This window comes from Salvelinus fontinalis, chromosome 27 (genome assembly GCF_029448725.1).
Source record: "Salvelinus fontinalis isolate EN_2023a chromosome 27, ASM2944872v1, whole genome shotgun sequence".
Lineage (NCBI taxonomy): Eukaryota > Metazoa > Chordata > Actinopteri > Salmoniformes > Salmonidae > Salvelinus > Salvelinus fontinalis.
This window is the reverse complement of record NC_074691.1, coordinates 24,477,713-24,499,195: the sequence shown is the minus strand read 5'-3', so window position 1 is coordinate 24,499,195 and position 21,483 is coordinate 24,477,713. Positions and strand designations below refer to the sequence as shown.

Sequence of the window (21,483 nt, the reverse complement as noted above, 5' to 3'; positions counted from 1 at the left end):
CATTGAGGGAACAAGTGTTATGGCTTCCGTTCGGTACAGCATATATTATGACAACATTTTGTCACGTTTTTGTTCATTTTGGTCGTCGGCTGTTCGTGCACACATCCCCCTTTGTCGGTCATTGGTCAACAGTAAGGATTCTTCAATGAAGTGTTTGTCATTCAATGATAGATGACTCGTTTTCATTTTTTCGCTTGAGGAATACTGCACCAAACATCTTAGATGTGAAATTGCGTGACTAAGATCTCTACAAAATGTCAAAATGAATGACAGATTTCTTGTTTGATTCATTCTAACTAATTTGAGAAAGTGTATACTAGCTAAAGTGTCTCAAGATAGAAGAACGGTAACATCACAGAACAATAAGCCAGATATTTCACCTTATGTATAAATGTAAAGCATTCGCTTGTCGTTGCTGTATAGTGGTTATATAGAAGCTCTCAGTACTCAGCCTGGCTCTATAGTGGTTATATAGAAGCTCTCATTACTCAGCCTGGCTCTATAGTGGTTATATAGAAGCTCTCATTACTCAGCCTGGCTCTATAGTGGTTATATAGAAGCTCTCATTACTCAGCCTGGCTCTATAGTGGTTATATAGAAGCTCTCACTACTCAGCCTGGCTCTATAGTGGTTATATAGAAGCTCTCATTACTCAGCCTGGCTCTATAGTGGTTATATAGAAGCTCTCATTACTCAGCCTGGCTGTATAGTGGTTATATAGAAGCTCTCATTACTCAGCCTGGCTCTATAGTGGTTATATAGAAGCTCTCATTACTCAGCCTGGCTCTATAGTGGTTATATAGAAGCTCCACTCAGCCTGGCTGTATAGTGGTTATATAGAAGCTCTCATTACTCAGCCTGGCTGTATAGTGGTTATATAGAAGCTCTCATTACTCAGCCTGGCTCTATAGTGGTTATATAGAAGCTCTCATTACTCAGCCTGGCTCTATAGTGGTTATATAGAAGCTCCACTCAGCCTGGCTGTATAGTGGTTATATAGAAGCTCTCATTACTCAGCCTGGCTGTATAGTGGTTATATAGAAGCTCTCATTACTCAGCCTGGCTCTATAGTGGTTATATAGAAGCTCTCATTACTCAGCCTTGCTCTATAGTGGTTATATAGAAGCTCTCATTACTCAGCCTGGCTGTATAGTGGTTATATAGAAGCTCTCATTACTCAGCCTGGCTCTATAGTGGTTATATAGAAGCTCTCATTACTCAGCCTGGCTCTATAGTGGTTATATAGAAGCTCTCATTACTCAGCCTGGCTGTATAGTGGTTATATAGAAGCTCTCATTACTCAGCCTGGCTCTATAGTGGTTATATAGAAGCTCTCATTACTCAGTCTGGCTCTATAGTGGTTATATAGAAGCTCTCATTACTCAGCCTGGCTGTATAGTGGTTATATAGAAGCTCTCATTACTCCGCCTGGCTGTATAGTGGTTATATAGAAGCTCTCATTACTCAGCCTGGCTGTATAGTGGTTATATAGAAGCTCTCATTACTCCGCCTGGCTCTATAGTGGTTATATAGAAGCTCTCATTACTCAGCCTGGCTGTATAGTGGTTATATAGAAGCTCTCATTACTCAGCCTGGCTGTATAGTGGTTATATAGAAGCTCTCATTACTCCGCCTGGCTCTATAGTGGTTATATAGAAGCTCTCATTACTCAGCCTGGCTCTATAGTGGTTATATAGAAGCTCTCATTACTCCGCCTGGCTGTATAGTGGTTATATAGAAGCTCCACTCAGCCTGGCTGTATAGTGGTTATATAGAAGCTCTCATTACTCAGCCTGGCTCTATAGTGGTTATATAGAAGCTCTCATTACTCAGCCTGGCTGTATAGTGGTTATATAGAAGCTCTCATTACTCAGCTTGGCTCTATAGTGGTTATATAGAAGCTCTCATTACTCAGCCTGGCTGTATAGTGGTTATATAGAAGCTCTCATTACTCAGCCTGGCTCTATAGTGGTTATATAGAAGCTCTCATTACTCAGCCTGGCTCTATAGTGGTTATATAGAAGCTCCACTCAGCCTGGCTGTATAGTGGTTATATAGAAGCTCTCATTACTCAGCCTGGCTGTATAGTGGTTATATAGAAGCTCTCATTACTCAGCCTGGCTCTATAGTGGTTATATAGAAGCTCTCATTACTCAGCCTGGCTCTATAGTGGTTATATAGAAGCTCTCATTACTCAGCCTGGCTGTATAGTGGTTATATAGAAGCTCTCATTACTCAGCCTGGCTCTATAGTGGTTATATAGAAGCTCTCATTACTCAGCCTGGCTGTATAGTGGTTAAATAGAAGCTCTCATTACTCAGCCTGGCTGTATAGTGGTTATATAGAAGCTCTCATTACTCAGCCTGGCTCTATAGTGGTTATATAGAAGCTCTCATTACTCAGCCTGGCTCTATAGTGGTTATATAGAAGCTCTCATTACTCAGCCTGGCTGTATAGTGGTTATATAGAAGCTCTCATTACTCCGCCTGGCTGTATAGTGGTTATATAGAAGCTCTCATTACTCAGCCTGGCTGTATAGTGGTTATATAGAAGCTCTCATTACTCCGCCTGGCTCTATAGTGGTTATATAGAAGCTCTCATTACTCAGCCTGGCTGTATAGTGGTTATATAGAAGCTCTCATTACTCAGCCTGGCTGTATAGTGGTTATATAGAAGCTCTCATTACTCCGCCTGGCTCTATAGTGGTTATATAGAAGCTCTCATTACTCAGCCTGGCTCTATAGTGGTTATATAGAAGCTCTCATTACTCCGCCTGGCTGTATAGTGGTTATATAGAAGCTCCACTCAGCCTGGCTGTATAGTGGTTATATAGAAGCTCTCATTACTCAGCCTGGCTCTATAGTGGTTATATAGAAGCTCTCATTACTCAGCCTGGCTGTATAGTGGTTATATAGAAGCTCTCATTACTCAGCCTGGCTCTATAGTGGTTATATAGAAGCTCTCATTACTCAGCCTGGCTGTATAGTGGTTATATAGAAGCTCTCATTACTCAGCCTGGCTCTATAGTGGTTATATAGAAGCTCTCATTACTCCGCCTGGCTGTATAGTGGTTATATAGAAGCTCCACTCAGCCTGGCTGTATAGTGGTTATATAGAAGCTCTCATTACTCAGCCTGGCTCTATAGTGGTTATATAGAAGCTCTCATTACTCAGCCTGGCTCTATAGTGGTTATATAGAAGCTCTCATTACTCAGCCTGGCTCTATAGTGGTTATATAGAAGCTCTCCTCAGTACTCAGCCTGGCTGTATAGTGGTTATATAGAATCTCTCCTCAGTACTCAGCCTGGCTGTATAGTGGTTATATAGAATCTCTCCTCAGTACTCAGCCTGGCTGTATAGAGTAGTTGTGACTGTAATCTTCTCCATTGTCTGCCTGCTAGGGGAAGCTGTTAAGCCACACTGGGAGATCTGCCCCCACTCATTCAACCCATTCTACACAGACACGCAGGTTCCCATTCACATTTTGCCACACACACACACACACACACACACACACACACACACACACACACACACACACACACACACACACACACACACACACACACACACACACACACACACACACAGTAGATATACAAGTATGAATGATCCATACACACACTCCCACTAACAGTCATACATGCACACACATACACAGGCATAGACACATATGCTCCTTGATGGGGTACCCATTCAGTGCTGAGAAAACCGCCTGCATGGCATCCCAAATCCCCCCTCTCTCGTCTCCTAATGTGGCGTGTTGATGAGCTGTTTTCCTGTGCCTGTTTCTTTGCCTGAAGCTAGGAGAAGAGAGGGGGGTGTCCGGGCCTCTGTAGTCCCACGGCAGAGCTCTGTGGTGAGGTAAAGTTAGCTCCAGACCCCCTGCTGTGGAGGTCCCCCCTGCAGAGCTAATCCTTAACTTCACAACCCTGTCTCCTACTGTGCTGTCAGGGCTCCAGCTAACCCCTTCCTGCTAACTCACCCTTCTTTCTCTACTTTCTTCCACTCCCATCACACCTTCTCTCGCTCGCTTCTTATTCCTTCACCCTTTCTCTCTTCACCCTCTCCTTTCTCATTATTTTTCATCCCTCTCTGCTGTGTAAATTGGTATGAAGGCCAATTCAGCTGACATCCATTCATCCTTCACTAATTATCAACCTATTCTTTTGGGTGTGTGTGTTGACCCTGGGCTGTGCTTTGCCAGCTCTGCATGGTGGCTATCTGTGTCTCTTTGATTTAGTCTCCGGTGCCGGGAGAGAGGAAGAAGGTCCTAAAGAGCCATCTCTCTTTCTCTCCTTGTCTCTCCCTTCAACCCCCCCTCTCCCTCTCAATCTTTCCCTTTATTTTTCTCACTCTCTCCCCCATCTTTCTCTCCATTTCTCTCTCCCGTTCTCCCGCTCTCTCTCCCCTCTTCCTTTACCTCTCTCTCCATATAGTATTGGGCTGCTGTAGGATACCTGACGGACAGATTATCTGACTTATACCTGACACACCAGCTTCCCCCCTGTCACAGCGAGGGCCTGAGGAGTATGTGTGAGAAAGATGGAGCGTACGATGGAACATGCGCGTGTGTGTGCCTGAGGTTTCTGTAGGAGAGGATGATGAAACAGGGATGTCTGGGGAGGCCTGCTCGGTCCCTCATGTAGTTGGGGTTCCAGGTTACAGCCAGAGAAACAGGCAGGGTTAGGGCCTGGGGAGAGTTATTAGTGGAGGGGTAGAGGGACATAAGAGAGGAAGGGAAGTAATGCATGTGAAGATTGAGGCATTGTGTGCGTGTCTTTTACCAGGCTGATGAACAACTAGCTGTCGGTTTGGGTGATTTCCAGGTTTTACCAGCAGGCTAAATCATTTCTTTCTCTCTCTCTCTTACTATGTCCCCCCTTTCCCTCTCCTATCCTCTTAACATTCTACAGAATATTAGAAATATCTCCAGGCTGTAAAAATAAGAAAGGATAGACTAAGCCCAAAGGAAGAAAGAGACACACATTAATAATGTGTGTAGTTAATTAGGCACTACTGGGTAGTGTGGTAGCTTCTGGGCTGAGAGCTTCCAGGAAATGGGCCTTTCCTGCTGCTGTAGATGGATAACTGACCTTTACAGAGGAAAGCTGTGCTGTCACATGATCTTAAAACACTCACTGCTCTCCGACACTGAGGGATGGCACCACTGCTGAGGACACTGTTTGTTTGCCTGCTTTTTTCAGGTACATGTATCTCTCGTCTCAGGTCTGAAATAGCAAAGTGTGCGTGTGTGCATAAGTGTGACACGTTTAGGTGTCCCGTGTACGGGTGAGTAAAGAAGTGTGTGTTCTGGTCTAGTGTGTGTGCGTGCCGAGTGAGGATCAGTAATTAGTGTGTAACTTACTCCACAGCCAACACTGATGTCGCACGTCCTACCTGACGCCCCCGTCCAATTAAACTGGGATACTGTCTCTGACACACACACTCTCCGTCTCCAGTCCTCTCTTGACAGTGTTTCAAGGTGCCCTCTCACCAGTTTCAAATGAGTGTTATGGCTGGCGGAGGATGCAGAGCAGCAGCAAGGGTCTCCAGTGTGCTGTCACATCAATATAGACAGACTTCCGTGTACAGGGCAGCGTGTCAATTAGTTTATTCTCAGGGATTATGGGTAAATTTGGGAGAGCCATTGTGGATGGTCTGGGATTAGATTAAGGTGTCTGGGCTCTGTGTGTTTGTGTGCGTGCTGCTTGTAGCTGTCTGTCCATGTGTGCGTTCATGCGTGTGTGTTAGTGTCTGGTGTTCTGCTGGTTTGGTGCTACATGGATCACAGTATATACTGACCTTGTTTACTTTGACAATAAAATGTGTTTTTCTCCTAAGGAGTGACTTAAACCATGTAATCAAAGCCAACAGGATCAAAGTGTGACAATAACCCTAGTGTTGTCTATTCAGTAGGTCATATTTATTTCCAATACATCTGGCATTGTGATGTATTGATGCAATCAAAAGGACAGGATGTAATATCACTATCTTGGATGTTCTTTTCCCTTCCTCCTGGTCTCCTGATCAACTAATTAATGAGTCAGAAACACGGTTAGTTAGCAATGTGTCTTCAGCTAAAGTTAGTCCTTGGACACAAGTGAGACTGTAAGATTCCACCTTCACACGGTGATGAGACAATTAACACGATCTGACATACAGAAACACACAAAAAAAACACTCGTTTAGCATGATGGGGTGGGTGATTTCACATCGTAATTAGATGCTGTCAGTATCACACACATCACACTGCGGTTTTGTGGCTCTCAAGATCCTAGTGTCTTTATAGTAAAATCACAGGGGGACAACTACTGCTCTGACTTGAACCCAGCATGAGAGAAATACAGGTGTGGAGAGATTGAAGGCATGAGCAGAAAGGCTTCCATACAGATGCCTCTCTCTCTCTCTTCCATCTGTCTTAGCTCTCTTGTTAGGTCTGAGTCCAGTCCCAGATCACTGTTGTTTTTCCTCAGGACATATCATACAAGATCTTGTCATTGCTGCTGTAACTGAGACTGAGAGAGTCATTATCTGGACCTTAGCACGGTCTCTGCTAGTGCAGAGGGGCGCGCAGAGGAAACACACACACCGGTACCCATTTCAGACAGAAGTTGTGGTGCCTGTAAAAAAAAAAGGCAATATTTGTATGACCCCTTCTCAAACAGTAATTTACCACTTATTTGCAGGTATACCTCTTAAATACATATCAGTGGGTAGCTGGAAAATTGGGAGGGGTGTTATTAAACCATGTGGTCTGTTTGCAGCTTAAAACCGAGAACCATTCACACAGACCCGATAGCTGTATTTTGGTTACAGGGTCTGAAAATGCAGGAATCATGACTGTCTTCAGGTGGCTCTTATTTTTCCATGGTTTTGGTCTGTGTATGAAAAGGATAATAAGACAAACCATTAGCTAGCAAACCTCTATTAAACCCCATTCACCATGGCCTTACTGACTTTTAGGCTGTCTGGGCTGCTATTGTTATGGTGAATAATAAACAGACTACCCGACGAAGGCTTGAAGTGGAACTGACAGTGTTTTAACTACTTTGCAGATATGAAACAAACAATCATAATATCAGTAAAAAAGATCAAATTCCATGTTTATGGTACAAAACCAACTTCGGAATGCACTGTTTCAGTTTCAATGACACAATATTTGGTACAAAAACTAAGAAATGTAACTAAGGCTGTGAATGTCAATACAATGAAAAATGTTAATGATCACAAGTCAGTCATAACGCGGCTAATAGGCTAGCGTATCTATTTAAATAGCAAGCTAAAAACCCTGAGCCTAACGTTAGCTAGCTGCTGGAAGGATGACATTGGAGGAATGGGTGAGTGACCAACTTTTTCCCCCTCATATCGTTTATCGGTGGCTACAGCCAGAGATGCAGGTGTCATTTGGTTAGCTAGCAAGATTTCATAGCACTTCTGTGTGCCAGAGCGCAGAATATCCGATGAATTTATGAACGCACTGCACCTGCTGAAAATGACCCATGTCAGTAAACATTGGCAAACATTTAATTCAATTGTTGCCCGCACCACAGTTAGTCGCTAATGCTCTAGATAACATGTAAACAGCCTAACCAGCTCTGCTAGGGTTAGAAAAATGGTCAGTGAGGTGTTGTCTGGAAGTAGCTAGCAAGCTAAAATGCTGTCAGTACTAACCCTAACCGCAGCCTCAGGGCCTACGCTAACCGCAGCCTCAGGGCCTACGCTAACCGCAGCCTCAGGGCCTACGCTAACCGCAGCCTCAGGGCCTACGCTAACCGCAGCCTCAGGGCCTACGCTAACCGCAGCCTCAGGGCCTACGCTAACCGCAGCCTCAGGGCCTACGCTAACCGCAGCCTCAGGGCCTACGCTAACCGCAGCCTCAGGGCCTACCCTAACCGCAGCCTCAGGGCCTACCCTAACCGCAGCCTCAGGGCCTACCCTAACCGCAGCCTCAGGGCCTACCCTAACCGCAGCCTCAGGGCCTACCCTAACCGCAGCCTCAGGGCCTACCCTAACCGCAGCCTCAGGGCCTACCCTAACCGCAGCCTCAGGGCCTACTCTAACCGCAGCCTCAGGGCCTACCCTAACCGCAGCCTCAGGGCCTACCCTAACCGCAGCCTCAGGGCCTACCCTAACCGCAGCCTCAGGGCCTACCCTAACCGCAGCCTCAGGGCCTACCCTAACCGCAGCCTCAGGGCCTACGCTAACCGCAGCCTCAGGGCCTACGCTAACCGCAGCCTCAGGGCCTACGCTAACCGCAGCCTCAGGGCCTACGCTAACCGCAGCCTCAGGGCCTACGCTAACCGCAGCCTCAGGGCCTACGCTAACCGCAGCCTCAGGGCCTACGCTAACCGCAGCCTCAGGGCCTACGCTAACCGCAGCCTCAGGGCCTACGCTAACCGCAGCCTCAGGGCCTACGCTAACCGCAGCCTCAGGGCCTAAAGCTATAGGCTACTACACCATTATCTAATATTTAGGGAAGCTAAGCTTTCCCTAAATTAAGTTGAATTAAATTGCCAAATATAAAGCCTAATTAGCTTACTCCTGTCTATACATAAATAAATAAAATCATTCAAATGAGGCTACTAACCCAAAAAGCAATTTTAGTCCACAGAGGATCATTAGCTTTTAAAATAAAATAAAAGTTGTGGGCCTCACGAGTGGCGCAACAGTCTAAGGCACTGCATCAGTGTTGCGGCATCACTACAGCCTGGGGTTCGATCCCGTCGTTATCGGCCGTGGCCGGGAGTCCCATAGGGTGGCGTCGTTTGAAGAGGGTTTGGCCTTGGGGCTTTACTTAGCTCATCGCGCTCTAGCGACTCCTTGTTGCGGGCCGGGCGCCTGCAGGCTGACTCCGGTCTTCAGTTAAACGGGGTTTCCTCCAACACATTGATGCAGCTGGCTTCCGTGTTAAGCGAACGGGTGTTAAGAAGTGCGGTTTGGCGGGTCATGTTTAGGAGGATGCATGATACGACCTTTCTCCTCTTCTGAGGGATGAGACAAGATCGTAATCACGAAATTGGGGAGAAAAAGGGTTTTCAACTAAACAAAGAAAAACTGGATCATTTTCAATCTCATAGCCTACAGTCGGAAGGGCCTGCATTTAGGGCAGTGGCACAGCAAAATAAAATAGACTGAGTTGCGACTGTCAGTGAAGAGAGAGACCCAGCCAGGCATGTCTCAATATTTTAAAAATACAATCCTGGATAAACAGTTTAGAAAGCAAATGGCTGTTGCTATAAAGATATGACAATGAAAAGACTCCAATCTGTCTTTTAGGTATCAATATTCTCAATTGAATTAAGCCAACAGTAGCTCATCTTATTGGCACCAGCAGAGAACATCGGTCATAGCCCCGGTGAGTGTGCAGTTCACTGTCTTTATCAATGGGTCAGTGCCACTTGTTTTTGTTTCTTTTTGGACAATAATTTCCTCCTCCAGGGCTCCTCTTTTCGTAGGCCCATTAAATGGATCAGACAAGGTTGTTTTTCTTGATCTGTTTGTCAGTGTCAGCAGAGTAGGCTACCCTGTTATTGTAAGATTGTTAATGTCTCTATTCACATGTAGTAGAATTTCATGAAATGTGTTTATAAAAGGCCAACAAGAAATATATCTGATAGGCTTATAGCCTAGGCAGCCCATAGTCTTTGTGCGAACAGGGATTGGTAGTCAAAATTTAGGCAAATAATATATCTAATCATCACATTTAAGAATAGTAGGCTTTCTTAGATAAGTCTGCAAATGTGTGGATGCGTGGAATGCTTTATTATAAAGGTGCGTGTTTATGGTGAAAATTAGCTTCCCAAACTTGAAACCCACGCTTTGCTTATGTTAAAAGGTATTGCATATTATGTGTTATGACAAAGACTAGGCTATTAGGCTCACAGACGTCATATATGAAATGAATAGGGATTTGAAATGTAATTCTATGACTACCCCCCCTAGGCTATAGAAATCTGTGCACACTTGGGTGTCTCTTACCAGTAAAAAATTAAATCTACTTTCACTCCTGCATATTAGTGTGTTTGATGGTGACCCATATCTAATATGCCTGCTCTCTGTAGCAGGCTGACTAGGCCTCCATGTCCCTCTTTATCCACTCACTCGCACGTTATTTATCCTGTCATACCAAAAATCATGTTGACTGACAGCTAGCCTCCCCAAATCAACTCTCCAACAGTGTTTGTGTTTGATATCAGTGGATTCGTTTCATGTGTAATCTTCAGAGAAAATAGGAGTAAATAATAAACAAACTAGTCTGACACATTCTTCAATTAAAAGTATTTATTTCTGCAGTAAATGTTTGTCTATGGCCTGATTCTGTCTCTGTGTTGTAAATAGCTCCTCAAGTGACCTTGGCTCTCCTCTTCACCAACAGCCACAGTATTGACCATCACTAAACGCATGATTGATGTGTTTTCACAGCTAATTCTGTCTGAAACGTGATTGTGTTTTCACAGCTAATTCTGTCTGAAACGTGATTGATGTGTTTTCACAGCTAATTCTGTCTGAAACGTGATTGATGTGTTTTCACAGCTAATTCTGTCTGAAACGTGATTGATGTGTTTTCACAGCTAATTCTGTCTGAAACGTGATTGATGTGTTTTCACAGCTAATTCTGTCTGAAACGTGATTGCATTTCACTCCTCCAACCAATTGGTTTGTAATTGACTTTATAGACAACTCACACACGCGCACTCAAGCAAGCGCTTAAGCGCGCACTCAAGCAAGCGCTCAAGCGCGCACTCAAGCAAGCGCTCAAGCGCGCACTCAAGCAAGCGCTCAAGCGCGCACTCAAGCAAGCGCTCAAGCGAGCGCTCAAGCAAGCGCTCAAGCGCGCGCTCAAGCGCGCGCTCAAGCAAGCGCTCAAGCGCGCGCTCAAGCAAGCGCTCAAGCGCGCACTCAAGCAAGCGCTCAAGCGCGCACTCAAGCAAGCGCTCAAGCGCGCACTCAAGCAAGCGCTCAAGCGCGCACTCAAGCAAGCGCTCAAGCGCGCACTCAAGCAAGCGCTCAAGCGCGCACTCAAGCAAGCGCTCAAGCGCGCACTCAAGCAAGCGCTCAAGCGCGCACTCAAGCAAGCGCGCACTCAAGCAAAGCGCTCGCCACCTAAAAAATTTTGTCTAGCTAATATAAATTGTAAGACAGTTCTTATTTGATTGATAGTGGTCGGACCCATCTATGTGAAGCTAGACACAATAGTTGACTTTGCGGTTAGCCTTCAAAATAAAAGTATAGCATAATTCTACTATTTTATATTCATTTGCATCACTGTCAATGACACGTTTATTTTGAAGACAAACCACAAATTCCGCTATTGTGCCTAATCCTTATTGTGGCTGGCTTCACAACACATAACCCGTTCCGGTTGAGCCTCACTAGCCAGATGAACCTAGCTGGCTGCTTATAACGTTAGCTTTGGGCAACAGGGTTAAGTAGCTGCCTAGCTATTTATTTTCATGAACTGAAAGTTGTTTCAATAGGCGATTAACAAGTGGCTACCTAGCTAATACTTACTCACAAGGATTCCTCAATCATTGCTAAGAATAATGAAAATAACTTCAGTTTCTACTGGTCATTGTTTTCTGACTAGTTGTATTGGTGCTAGCTAGGTACCAAGCTAAAGCTAGCTACCTCAGAAGTTGCGGTCGAACAAATTATGCTTTATTACCAACGCGGTATTGTAAACACGTTGTTTGCAGACTTTTGTACAGCTTTGACAGTGCTACTATATCTTTATTGACACGCAAAGACCCAAACGGCGTTCCAGAGTATGTATGTCGTGAAGCTATTACTGTGTAACTCCGGTAGGGCAACATCTGAAAAATAGTGCACTTGGTAGTGTGTACCGGTGCTCGACCAGTCTGCGAAAGCCAACATCATCCACGACATAGAACGGTTGATTGTCAAGGGCAACGAATTCCATTATCTTGGCTTTAATGGATTTCACCTTTTGAGTTGTCTCGCTGAAATGTTCTTACTCTTTTAAATGACTGCTCGACTTGTTGACTGCTCGATCCATACAGCAGACATTGTGGGCTAGGTTAGGAATGCTGTGTTGCACGTGTAGCGAAGAATTTTGTGTGCCGTTATTACGTCATGTACCAACGTTATATAAGTATGCACGGTAGCTTTGACATTGGTTTTTATCATTGGTGTTAGACTAGACATCGAGCCGATACCGATGTTGGCATTTTTAGCTAATATCGTCCGTTTCTGATATGTTCACCGATATATCGCGCATCCCTAGTTACTATGGTTTTAATGTCTATAGCTGCCATTGTCGGCTAGATGTTTCGTCATGGCTGGTTGCCTTTGTTTTGCAGTCATGTCCGAAAATGTATTACTTGGTGTCTTTAACTTTTACCGTTGCATGTTTCATGCCTGGCTCCCTGGACTCAGTATTGTGCCCTGTGATACTACACTGCATGACCAAAAGTATGTGGACACCCCTTCAAATGAATGGATTTGGCTATTTCAGCCACACCCGTTGCTGACAGGTGTCAGAAAAATGGAGCACACTGCCATGCAATCTCCATAGACAAACATTGGAAGTAGAATGGCCCATACTGAAGAGCTCAGTTCCAACAACGGCTCAGCCGCAAAGTAGTAGGCCACACAAGCTCACAGAATGGGGCCGCCGAGTTCTGAAGCGCGTAAAGAATTCTGTCCTCGGTTGTAACACTCACTACTGAGTAACCAAAATGCCTCTGGAAGCAACGTCAATATAAAAAGTGTTCGTCATGAGCTTCATGAAATGGGGTTCCATGGCCGAGTAGCCGCGCACACAAGCCTAAGATCACCATGTGTAATGCCAAGCATTGGCTGGAGTGGTGTAAAGCTCACTGCCATTGGACTCTGGTGCAGTGGAAACATGTTCTTTGGAGTGATGAATCACGCTTCACCATCTATCTTAACGCTACAGCACACAATGGATCATTCTGTGCCTCCAACTTTGTGGCAACAGTTTGGAGAAGGCCCTTTCCTGTTTCAGCATGACAATGCCCCCATGCACAAAGCAAGGTCCATACAGAAATGGTTTGTCGATCTGTGTGGAATAACTTGACTGGCCTGCACAGAGCCCTGACCTCAACTCCATCGAACACCTTTGGGATTAATTGGAACGCTGACTGCGAGCCAGGCCTAATTGCCTAACATCAGTGCCCGACCTCACTAATGCTCTTGTGGCTGAATGGAAGCAAGTCCCCGCAGCAATGTTCCAACATCTAGTGGAAAGCCTTCCCAGAAGAGTGGAGGCTGTTATAGCAGCAAAGGGGGACCAACTCCATAGTAATACACACAATTTTGAAAGGAGATGTTCGACAAGCAGGTGTCTTTTGGCCATGTAGTGTATCTGAATGATATTCTCTTGTTTGCAGTTGTGCTGTGTGTACCATTTAGAAAATAGGAGACATGGGTCATAAGCTAGCACATTGCAATATTAAAGTTTCTAAATGCACATTTCAAATATATTGAAAAGGGCCTTGCAGATGAAATAACAATGGTAAAAACTTCCCTGTGTTACGAGGTATGAACCATCACTAACCAGTCTTTTGTGTCTCTCCTCTCTCTGTGTTGGTATGAACCATCACTAACCAGTCCTTGTCTCTCTCCTCTCCGTAGGTACGACACCATAACCAACCAGTGGGCGATGGTGTCTCCGCTCCCCAAGCCGGTGCACTCTGCAGCAGCCACAGTGTGTGGGGGGAAGGTGTATGTGTTTGGAGGGGTGAACGAGGCAGGGCGATCTGCAGGAGTACTACAGTCATACGTCCCTCAGACCAACTCCTGGAGCTTCATAGAGTCACCCATGATAGGTAAGAGTCAATACTCTTAACTGTTCTATACGCTAATTTACTCGGCACTAACTTGGCAGAGATGGCAGTAATGTAGAGCGGAATGAGAGCACAGTTCACTCAACCTCACCGACCCCCAAATAAATATTCACATGTGCACACACACCACCTTATCTAACCCCACATGATCCCCCGGGCCTAGGCATGCAGTAGAAATGTATCCACAGCAAAGAGCAAGAGGGGGAGAAAGGAATATGGTCTAACAGACTGTGGAGAGGGTGCAGCTATTACAAAGAGGAAGGACTGGAAAGCAGTAGCTGACAGCAGCCTGTAGATCCTGGATGTAACCCAGTGATGGGAGTCCTTTGTTTGGAACCTTCTCCCCTGAATGAGCTGCAAGTGGTTTTCTCAACACTTATCAACAAACTCTTTCCTGCTCTCACGCACATGCAGTAATACACACCCTTACATACACACACGTATGCAGGAACATAAACACACACCACCTGAACATCGATTTACTGTAGACACATGAGTTCACTCAAGCACTAGCATACATGTTTATACACACACACGCTCTGTCAGACGGTCCCACACATTCCAACCCAAGCTGTGAACAGTTATCTCAGACAGTCACTAATCCAGTGTTCATGTGTCCTGCTAAGAAAGAGAGGGAGGGGGCGAAAGAGAAGGGATAGATAAAGCGAGAAAAAAAGATCAAGTAGAAAGAAAGGGAAAAAGCAAAGAGAAGCACTACTGGCCCAAGACTTGATCCAGAACAATTATTGTGCAAATTACACTGTTGTGAGTAAGTATAAAGGAAGCTGAAGGATCAAGGAGGATGTGCATAAAGCGTGAATTGGAGGCCCTCTGAACAATCATGATTACCGATTGTGTGTTATAATCTACCTGATAACAAAGCCTTAGTTAAAACTGCCGAGGTATATAATTCATTGGAGAACATGTTACAAGATGGCCGAACATCGATTTCAATGTAATCTGCTGACGTGCGCATTCGCTGTTTCGTGGTTGTTGATCTCTCTCTACATCAGCCGACTAAGGCCGTGCACTTTTGCAGATGAGTGACAGAGGTATTGTGTGAACATGCACTGGGAATGCTGCCAGAGCGTGCCAACCACGTGGACAGCTAAACAAACCAACCGGCACTTCCCCGTGGCCAGCTGTGCTCATGACGTCAGCATGAATGTTAATGATGGAAAATAAATCGGACTTGGGCAGCAACAGTTAAAATAATTCAATGGTTGTTTAGTGCACAAAAGTGATGACCAGTGTCTTATCAGGAATTTTCCAATTTGACTTGCCGTCTAGGAGAACAGTTTTTTTGGATCAGATTTCAGTTAAACTGCAATACCGAAGTTGGCCCGTAGGTACAGTGGAAAGCTTGCTTCCAGATTTGGTTCAAATCTACTTCTAGTTTTCTCTTATTGCTCCCTCTCCAGCTGCTGTTGGGCTGAGACAATATGACAGGAAACAACCATGTTTACAGTGGGACCAGAAATGAGCCACTGGTTTCATGTTACAAATATGGTTACTTCCTACATATGAAAAACACAACCGTTGGCTCCTGTGGTCACATGACAAACAAGGAAGTGAAAAGGGGGGCTCTTTCTGCTTTATACGACTCACTACTAACTAATGATGGCTGCCTTTTTGAATTATAGAGGAGTACACTGGGAATATAAGGCAGTGTATAGGTGTATAGGAGTACACTGGGAATGTAAGGCAGTGTATAGGAGTACACTGGGAATGTAAGGCAGTATATAGGAGTACACTGGGAATATAAGGCAGTATATAGGAGTACACTGGGAATATAAGGCAGTATATAGGTGTATAGGAGTACACTGGGAATGTAAGGCAGTATATAGGAGTACAAGGCAGTATATAGGAGTACACTGAGAGTATAAGGCAGTATATAGGAGTACGCTGGGAATATAAGGCAGTATATAGGAGTACACTGGGAATATAAGGCAGTATATAGGAGTACACTGGGAATATAAGGCAGTATATAGGAGTACACTGGGAATATAAGGCAGTATATAGGAGTACGCTGGGAATATAAGGCAGCATATAGGAGTACGCTGGGAATATAAGGCAGTATATAGGAGTACGCTGGGAATATAAGGCAGTATATAGGAGTACGCTGGGAATATAAGGCAGTATATAGGAGTACACTGGGAATATAAGGCAGTATATAGGAGTACACTGGGAATATAAGGCAGTATATAGGAGTACACTGGGAATATAAGGCAGTATATAGGAGTACGCTGGGATTATAAGGCAGTATATAGGAGTACACTGGGAATATAAGGCAGTATATAGGAGTACACTGGGAATATAAGGCAGTATATAGGAGTACACTGGGAATATAAGGCAGTATATAGGAGTACGCTGGGAATATAAGGCAGTATATAGGAGTACACTGGGAATATAAGGCAGTATATAGGAGTACGCTGGGAATATAAGGCGGTATATAGGAGTACGCTGGGATTATAAGGCAGTATATAGGAGTACACTGGGATTATAAGGCGGTATATAGGAGTACACTGGGAATATAAGGCGGTATATAGATAGGAGTACACTGGGAATATAAGGCAGTGTATGTAGGTGAACACTGGGAATATAAGGCACTTTAAATAGTGCTCCAAGACCTTCGTATTCACATGAGAGAAGCTCATCTGAGGCAGCGAAGGGAAACAGTGTATCTATTGTTAAAGCAGAACAGTGGAACAGTCCCCAGGGAAGAGCTTTGTATTTTGTCTCTGGAGACACTTGATACAATCCCTCTGTCTCTGACACACACACACGCCAGCCACGCCCACCCGCCAGCTGAAATCTGGTTGTTTCCTGGTTGTGTTACTGATAGTGACAGGGCCCCGGGTTCTGAGTGTCACATAGAGAGAGCTGAACGACTGTCGTCACTTACGCCTGGCGAGATGGGATTTTAATTAAACCCATCTGTCTTTATAGTCACTGAAGGGGATGTGGCGCGTGTTTGTGGTGGATGGAAGTGAAAAACAAAATGCTACACGGGGATATCTGCATTATTCATGATGTCATAAATTGGCCAGCTGTAATCATTTGAAAGAATGATTGGTCTGTCGATGTGTTGTACATTGATTGGTCTTGACGGAGCGTGTGTGGGCGGGGCGGGATTTATATAGGTAATTAGGAAAGGGCGGGGTCGATTCATGAATTCTGTTATCCGTTCACTGTAAAATGTACATTTCCCAAAACCATCTTTTTTATGTCTTGAGCCTGGTACTCAGGGAAGTGATATGAGGAATGTCCATGTGATTTTGCAGCTGTAGACTGAAGAATAAATGTAAAACCGAATCATGCAGTTCTACCCTGGGACATTCTGCCGGAGGAAAATACAATTCAAGCATTAACATCCGTTTTTGTCTAGTTTTCAACGTCTATCCAGCCCTGGCTTTTAAAAATCTTTCTCTCCTTCGGCCCGTTCTAAATCTTCTACCTTCCTATCTGTTAATCTCGCGTGTCTCTGTGTTTGTTGTGCAGATAATAAGTACGCCCCGGCAGTCACTCTGAACGGACACATCTTTATTCTGGGAGGAGCCTACGCCCGGGCCACCACCATCTATGACCCAGACAAGGGAAACATCAAAGCCGGACCTAATATGAACCACTCACGACAGTTCTGCAGGTAAGAACCCACGTGAACTACTCACGACAGTTCTGCAGGTAAGAACCCACGTGAACTACTCACGACAGTTCTGCAGGTAAGAACCCACGTGAACTACTCACGACAGTTCTGCAGGTAAGAACCCACGTGAACTACTCACGACAGTTCTGCAGGTTAGAACCCACGTGAACTACTCACGACAGTTCTGCAGGTTAGAACCCACGTGAACCACTCACGACAGTTCTGCAGGTAAGAACCCACGTGAACCACTCACGACAGTTCTGCAGGTAAGAACCCACGTGAACCACTCACGACAGTTCTGCAGGTAAGAACCCACGTGAACCACTCACGACAGTTCTGCAGGTAAGAACCCACGTGAACCACTCACGACAGTTCTGCAGGTAAGAACCCACGTGAACCACTCACGACAGTTCTGCAGGTAAGAACCCACGTGAACCACTCACGACAGTTCTGCAGGTAAGAACCCACGTGAACCACTCACGACAGTTCTGCAGGTAAGAACCCACGTGAACCACTCACGACAGTTCTGCAGGTAAGAACCCACGTGAACCACTCACGACAGTTCTGCAGGTAAGAACCCACGTGAACCACTCACGACAGTTCTGCAGGTAAGAACCCACGTGAACCACTCACGACAGTTCTGCAGGTAAGAACCCACGTGAACCACTCACGACAGTTCTGCAGGTAAGAACCCACGTGAACCACTCACGACAGTTCTGCAGGTAAGAACCCACGTGAACCACTCACGACAGTTCTGCAGGTAAGAACCCACGTGAACCACTCACGACAGTTCTGCAGGTAAGAACCCACGTGAACCACTCACGACAGTTCTGCAGGTAAGAACCCACGTGAACCACTCACGACAGTTCTGCAGGTAAGAACCCACGTGAACTACTCACGACAGTTCTGCAGGTAAGAACCCACGTGAACTACTCACGACAGTTCTGCAGGTAAGAACCCACGTGAACCACTCACGACAGTTCTGCAGGTAAGAACCCACGTGAACCACTCACGACAGTTCTGCAGGTAAGAACCCACGTGAACTACTCACGATAGTTCTGCAGGTAAGAACCCACGTGAACTACTCACGACAGTTCTGCAGGTAAGAACCCACGTGAACTACTCACGACAGTTCTGCAGGTAAGAACCCACGTGAACTACTCACGACAGTTCTGCAGGTAAGAACCCACGTGAACCACTCACGACAGTTCTGCAGGTAAGGGATTAACATGAACCACGTTAGGGGTCAGTATGAACCACCACTATAGATGTTGAATTAGTTATGTCTCTCTTTGATTGTTAAGATCTCACCGGATCCACAGGAGTCCTGCAGGATGTCAGTCTACCAGGAGTCTGGATTTTTGTGACTGAAGTGAGATTCTAGTCCCGGTCTCAAGTCCCCAACTCTGGCCTAGTGTATAGGACCCACTTGAGACAGAGACTCCTAAATACATTTTGGGAGCACTTCCAGACATATCTAAGTCTACCTAGTTAATGTACAACATCACGCTGTCAGAATTATTGATCAACTATTCCCCCACACAACAGCAGCTGCTTTCAGTTTACTGAATAAGACTGATGCTAGTTTAGTGATCACACACAGACCGATGCACATACACTACACTCACACTCAGCCAGCCCCATGCACCAGCAGTCATTATAAACTAATGCGGACACTTCATTTTTCCTTTTCCCTGTCCTTGTGGCTGAGTCCCTGGCTGAATTCTCCTTGTTTATCTTTAACAGCCCAGTTAGGCTTTAGCCAGCACTGTGTCCCATCTGGATCAGCTTTCCTTCTGACTGGATTGACTCTTTATGTAATAATCTCATGGGTCCCATCAGTGATTGTGTGTGTACCTTATGTAAATGGAGATGGCGCCAGCCCCCAGTGGGATTACAAAACTGTAATCAGCTTACAGGCAAAGTTTTAATCCTTCCTCCCTACACACAGTCCTCTGTTTCTGTTCCTCACATCAAATGAGCACATTTGAAAATATTTTTTTCATTCCTTTTTCTCCCTCTGCAAAGTTCATTTATCTCTCTTGGAAAGCGGTGTCATGTTGAATGTCAGTAATTTTCTCTCACAGCGACAGGTTCAGACTCATTGTCTGCTTTTCTCCATCTCTGATGTTTAATGAATATTTCCACCATGAAGAGGATAGTTAGCCATGTTAGGCTTAACCTTGCTGTCTGAACACCGTCTAGGGAAATGTCATTTCCTGTTAATTACCTAACATGGACAAGCAACGAAATGTTTTCTCTTAAAGCTGAGATCCACATAAGTTGAAACGGCGCTGCTGGTCATCCCCAGGCACATTTGTTTTTGAAACGGGGCAGAGGAGCATCCTGCTAAAAGATCTTCATGGTGGTTATATACTGCTGTTCTATCACGTGTGAATGATGCTCGAGGGAATTAAACAATGTTCGTTGTTTGAGGTAACGTCTTTGTTATGTCGCAAACTGACGTGGCAGTTTCCCCGCTACGGATTCCATCTTTAATGTATATGTTGTCATAGAAACTAGATGATGAATCTCAGTGGATTTATTCCTGGACATGTTTTGATCATGAATAACGTAATTAAAATGAACAACTTTGATCTTTGTTTCTCTCTACAGTGCGGTGATCCTGGATGGTAAGATCTATGCGACGGGGGGCATCGTGAGCAGCGAGGGTCCTGCCCTGGGTAACATGGAGACCTTTGACCCCCACACTAACAACTGGACGCTCCTCCAGTCGCTGCCCTGCCCTCTCTTCAGACATGGCTGTGTTGTCATCAAGAAGTACATCCAGAGTGGCTGAGCCCGGTTTCCATTTGGCTCAGAGGGATGAATGAGTTTCCAGAAAGCTAGCCGATGTGGCAGTTTGTCTCTTGACTACCCAGACCACGGCACTCTTAGAACAGCAAAGTTCTTCATTTAGTGAAACATCGATTTGACAATTATTGTTTCTTCTCTCCTGTGGACCTGGGTTGTTTAGAGAAACAAAGTGCCACGTTAGCTATGAAGCTTTTGGGAAACTCACCCCTGACCGGTCTGGTTGGGGCAGGACACTGTGCAGCTTTTGGGGGTCAACCAGTCAGCACCATCCAACTACAACACCCCCAGGACTTGATGCCAGCATTGTTGTCTTAACCCCCCTCCCTCCCTCCCATGCAGAATGTAGACATCTTATCTTGAACCACTCTGCCATGTTAGGAACTGGTGCCTAAGCTACTGTATGTATTATAAAGTGTAGCTTAAAGGAATTTGTCTGAATTTTGGCATTGAGGCCCTTTATCGACATCCCCAGAGTCAGATGAACTTGTGGACACCATGTTTCTATGTCCAGTTTGATGGAAGTTGGAGGTGCTAGTTAGCAAACTACTTCTAACATACATGACACAGAAACATGGTGTCCACAAGTTCATCTGACTCTGGGGAAGTCGATAAAGGGCCTCAATGCCAAAATATCCCCTCATTATATAGGCACAGGGCCGCTCCTTGCTACTAGTCTTTAGTTTGATACATAGTTATTTTAGTTCTGTCCATTTATTTGAAAGGCCCTTTGTGTTCCTGACTCAAGTATATTAAAAGCCATCCCAGTCTTTGTTGTCACTTAGTGGTTTCTGTTACGGAGGTAAAATGTATGTCCAAATGGAATGATATGTTTGAGGACCTTCCGTAGTGGCGTTAGGACAGGAGAACAGGGCAGATGTTTGTGTGTGGAGGGATGCAGGGAGTCCACAGGGTTTTAGAAACAACTTCCAACTGTGATGAGAAAGATCAGCCTTGTTTTTCTCTGGATGTCCCCTGCCCCCGGTTTATAAGGACACATTGGATACTTGGTCTCTTTCTGGGCCAGAAAGATGACTTAACTGGCAGCACCGAAGGTAGGGTGGCCCTGTATCTTGACATCAAAGACACTCCAACTGGGCATTTCTCCTCCACACAGCCAAAGCACAATAACCACCTGTGGCTCAAGGATCAAACTGTTTCACCTGCGCTACAGTGCGATAGAAATTGAAA

At 45.2% G+C, this 21,483-nt stretch overlaps 1 protein-coding gene across 3 annotated transcripts in view; it reads left to right on the top strand.

Annotated features, from left to right (window-relative positions):
• Positions 1-21,062, top strand: part of LOC129825339 (kelch-like protein 29) — a 398,302-nt gene extending 377,240 nt beyond the window's left edge. For all 3 annotated transcript variants that reach the window (XM_055885359.1, XM_055885361.1, XM_055885360.1), the window contains 3 exons: positions 13,621-13,814; positions 17,334-17,478; positions 20,095-21,062. In XM_055885359.1, coding sequence (XP_055741334.1) covers positions 13,621-13,814; positions 17,334-17,478; positions 20,095-20,278 — 523 coding nt within the window. In that variant the 3' untranslated portion in view covers positions 20,279-21,062. The remainder of the gene's footprint in view (positions 1-13,620; positions 13,815-17,333; positions 17,479-20,094) is intronic.
• Positions 21,063-21,483: the final 421 nt, after the last annotated feature.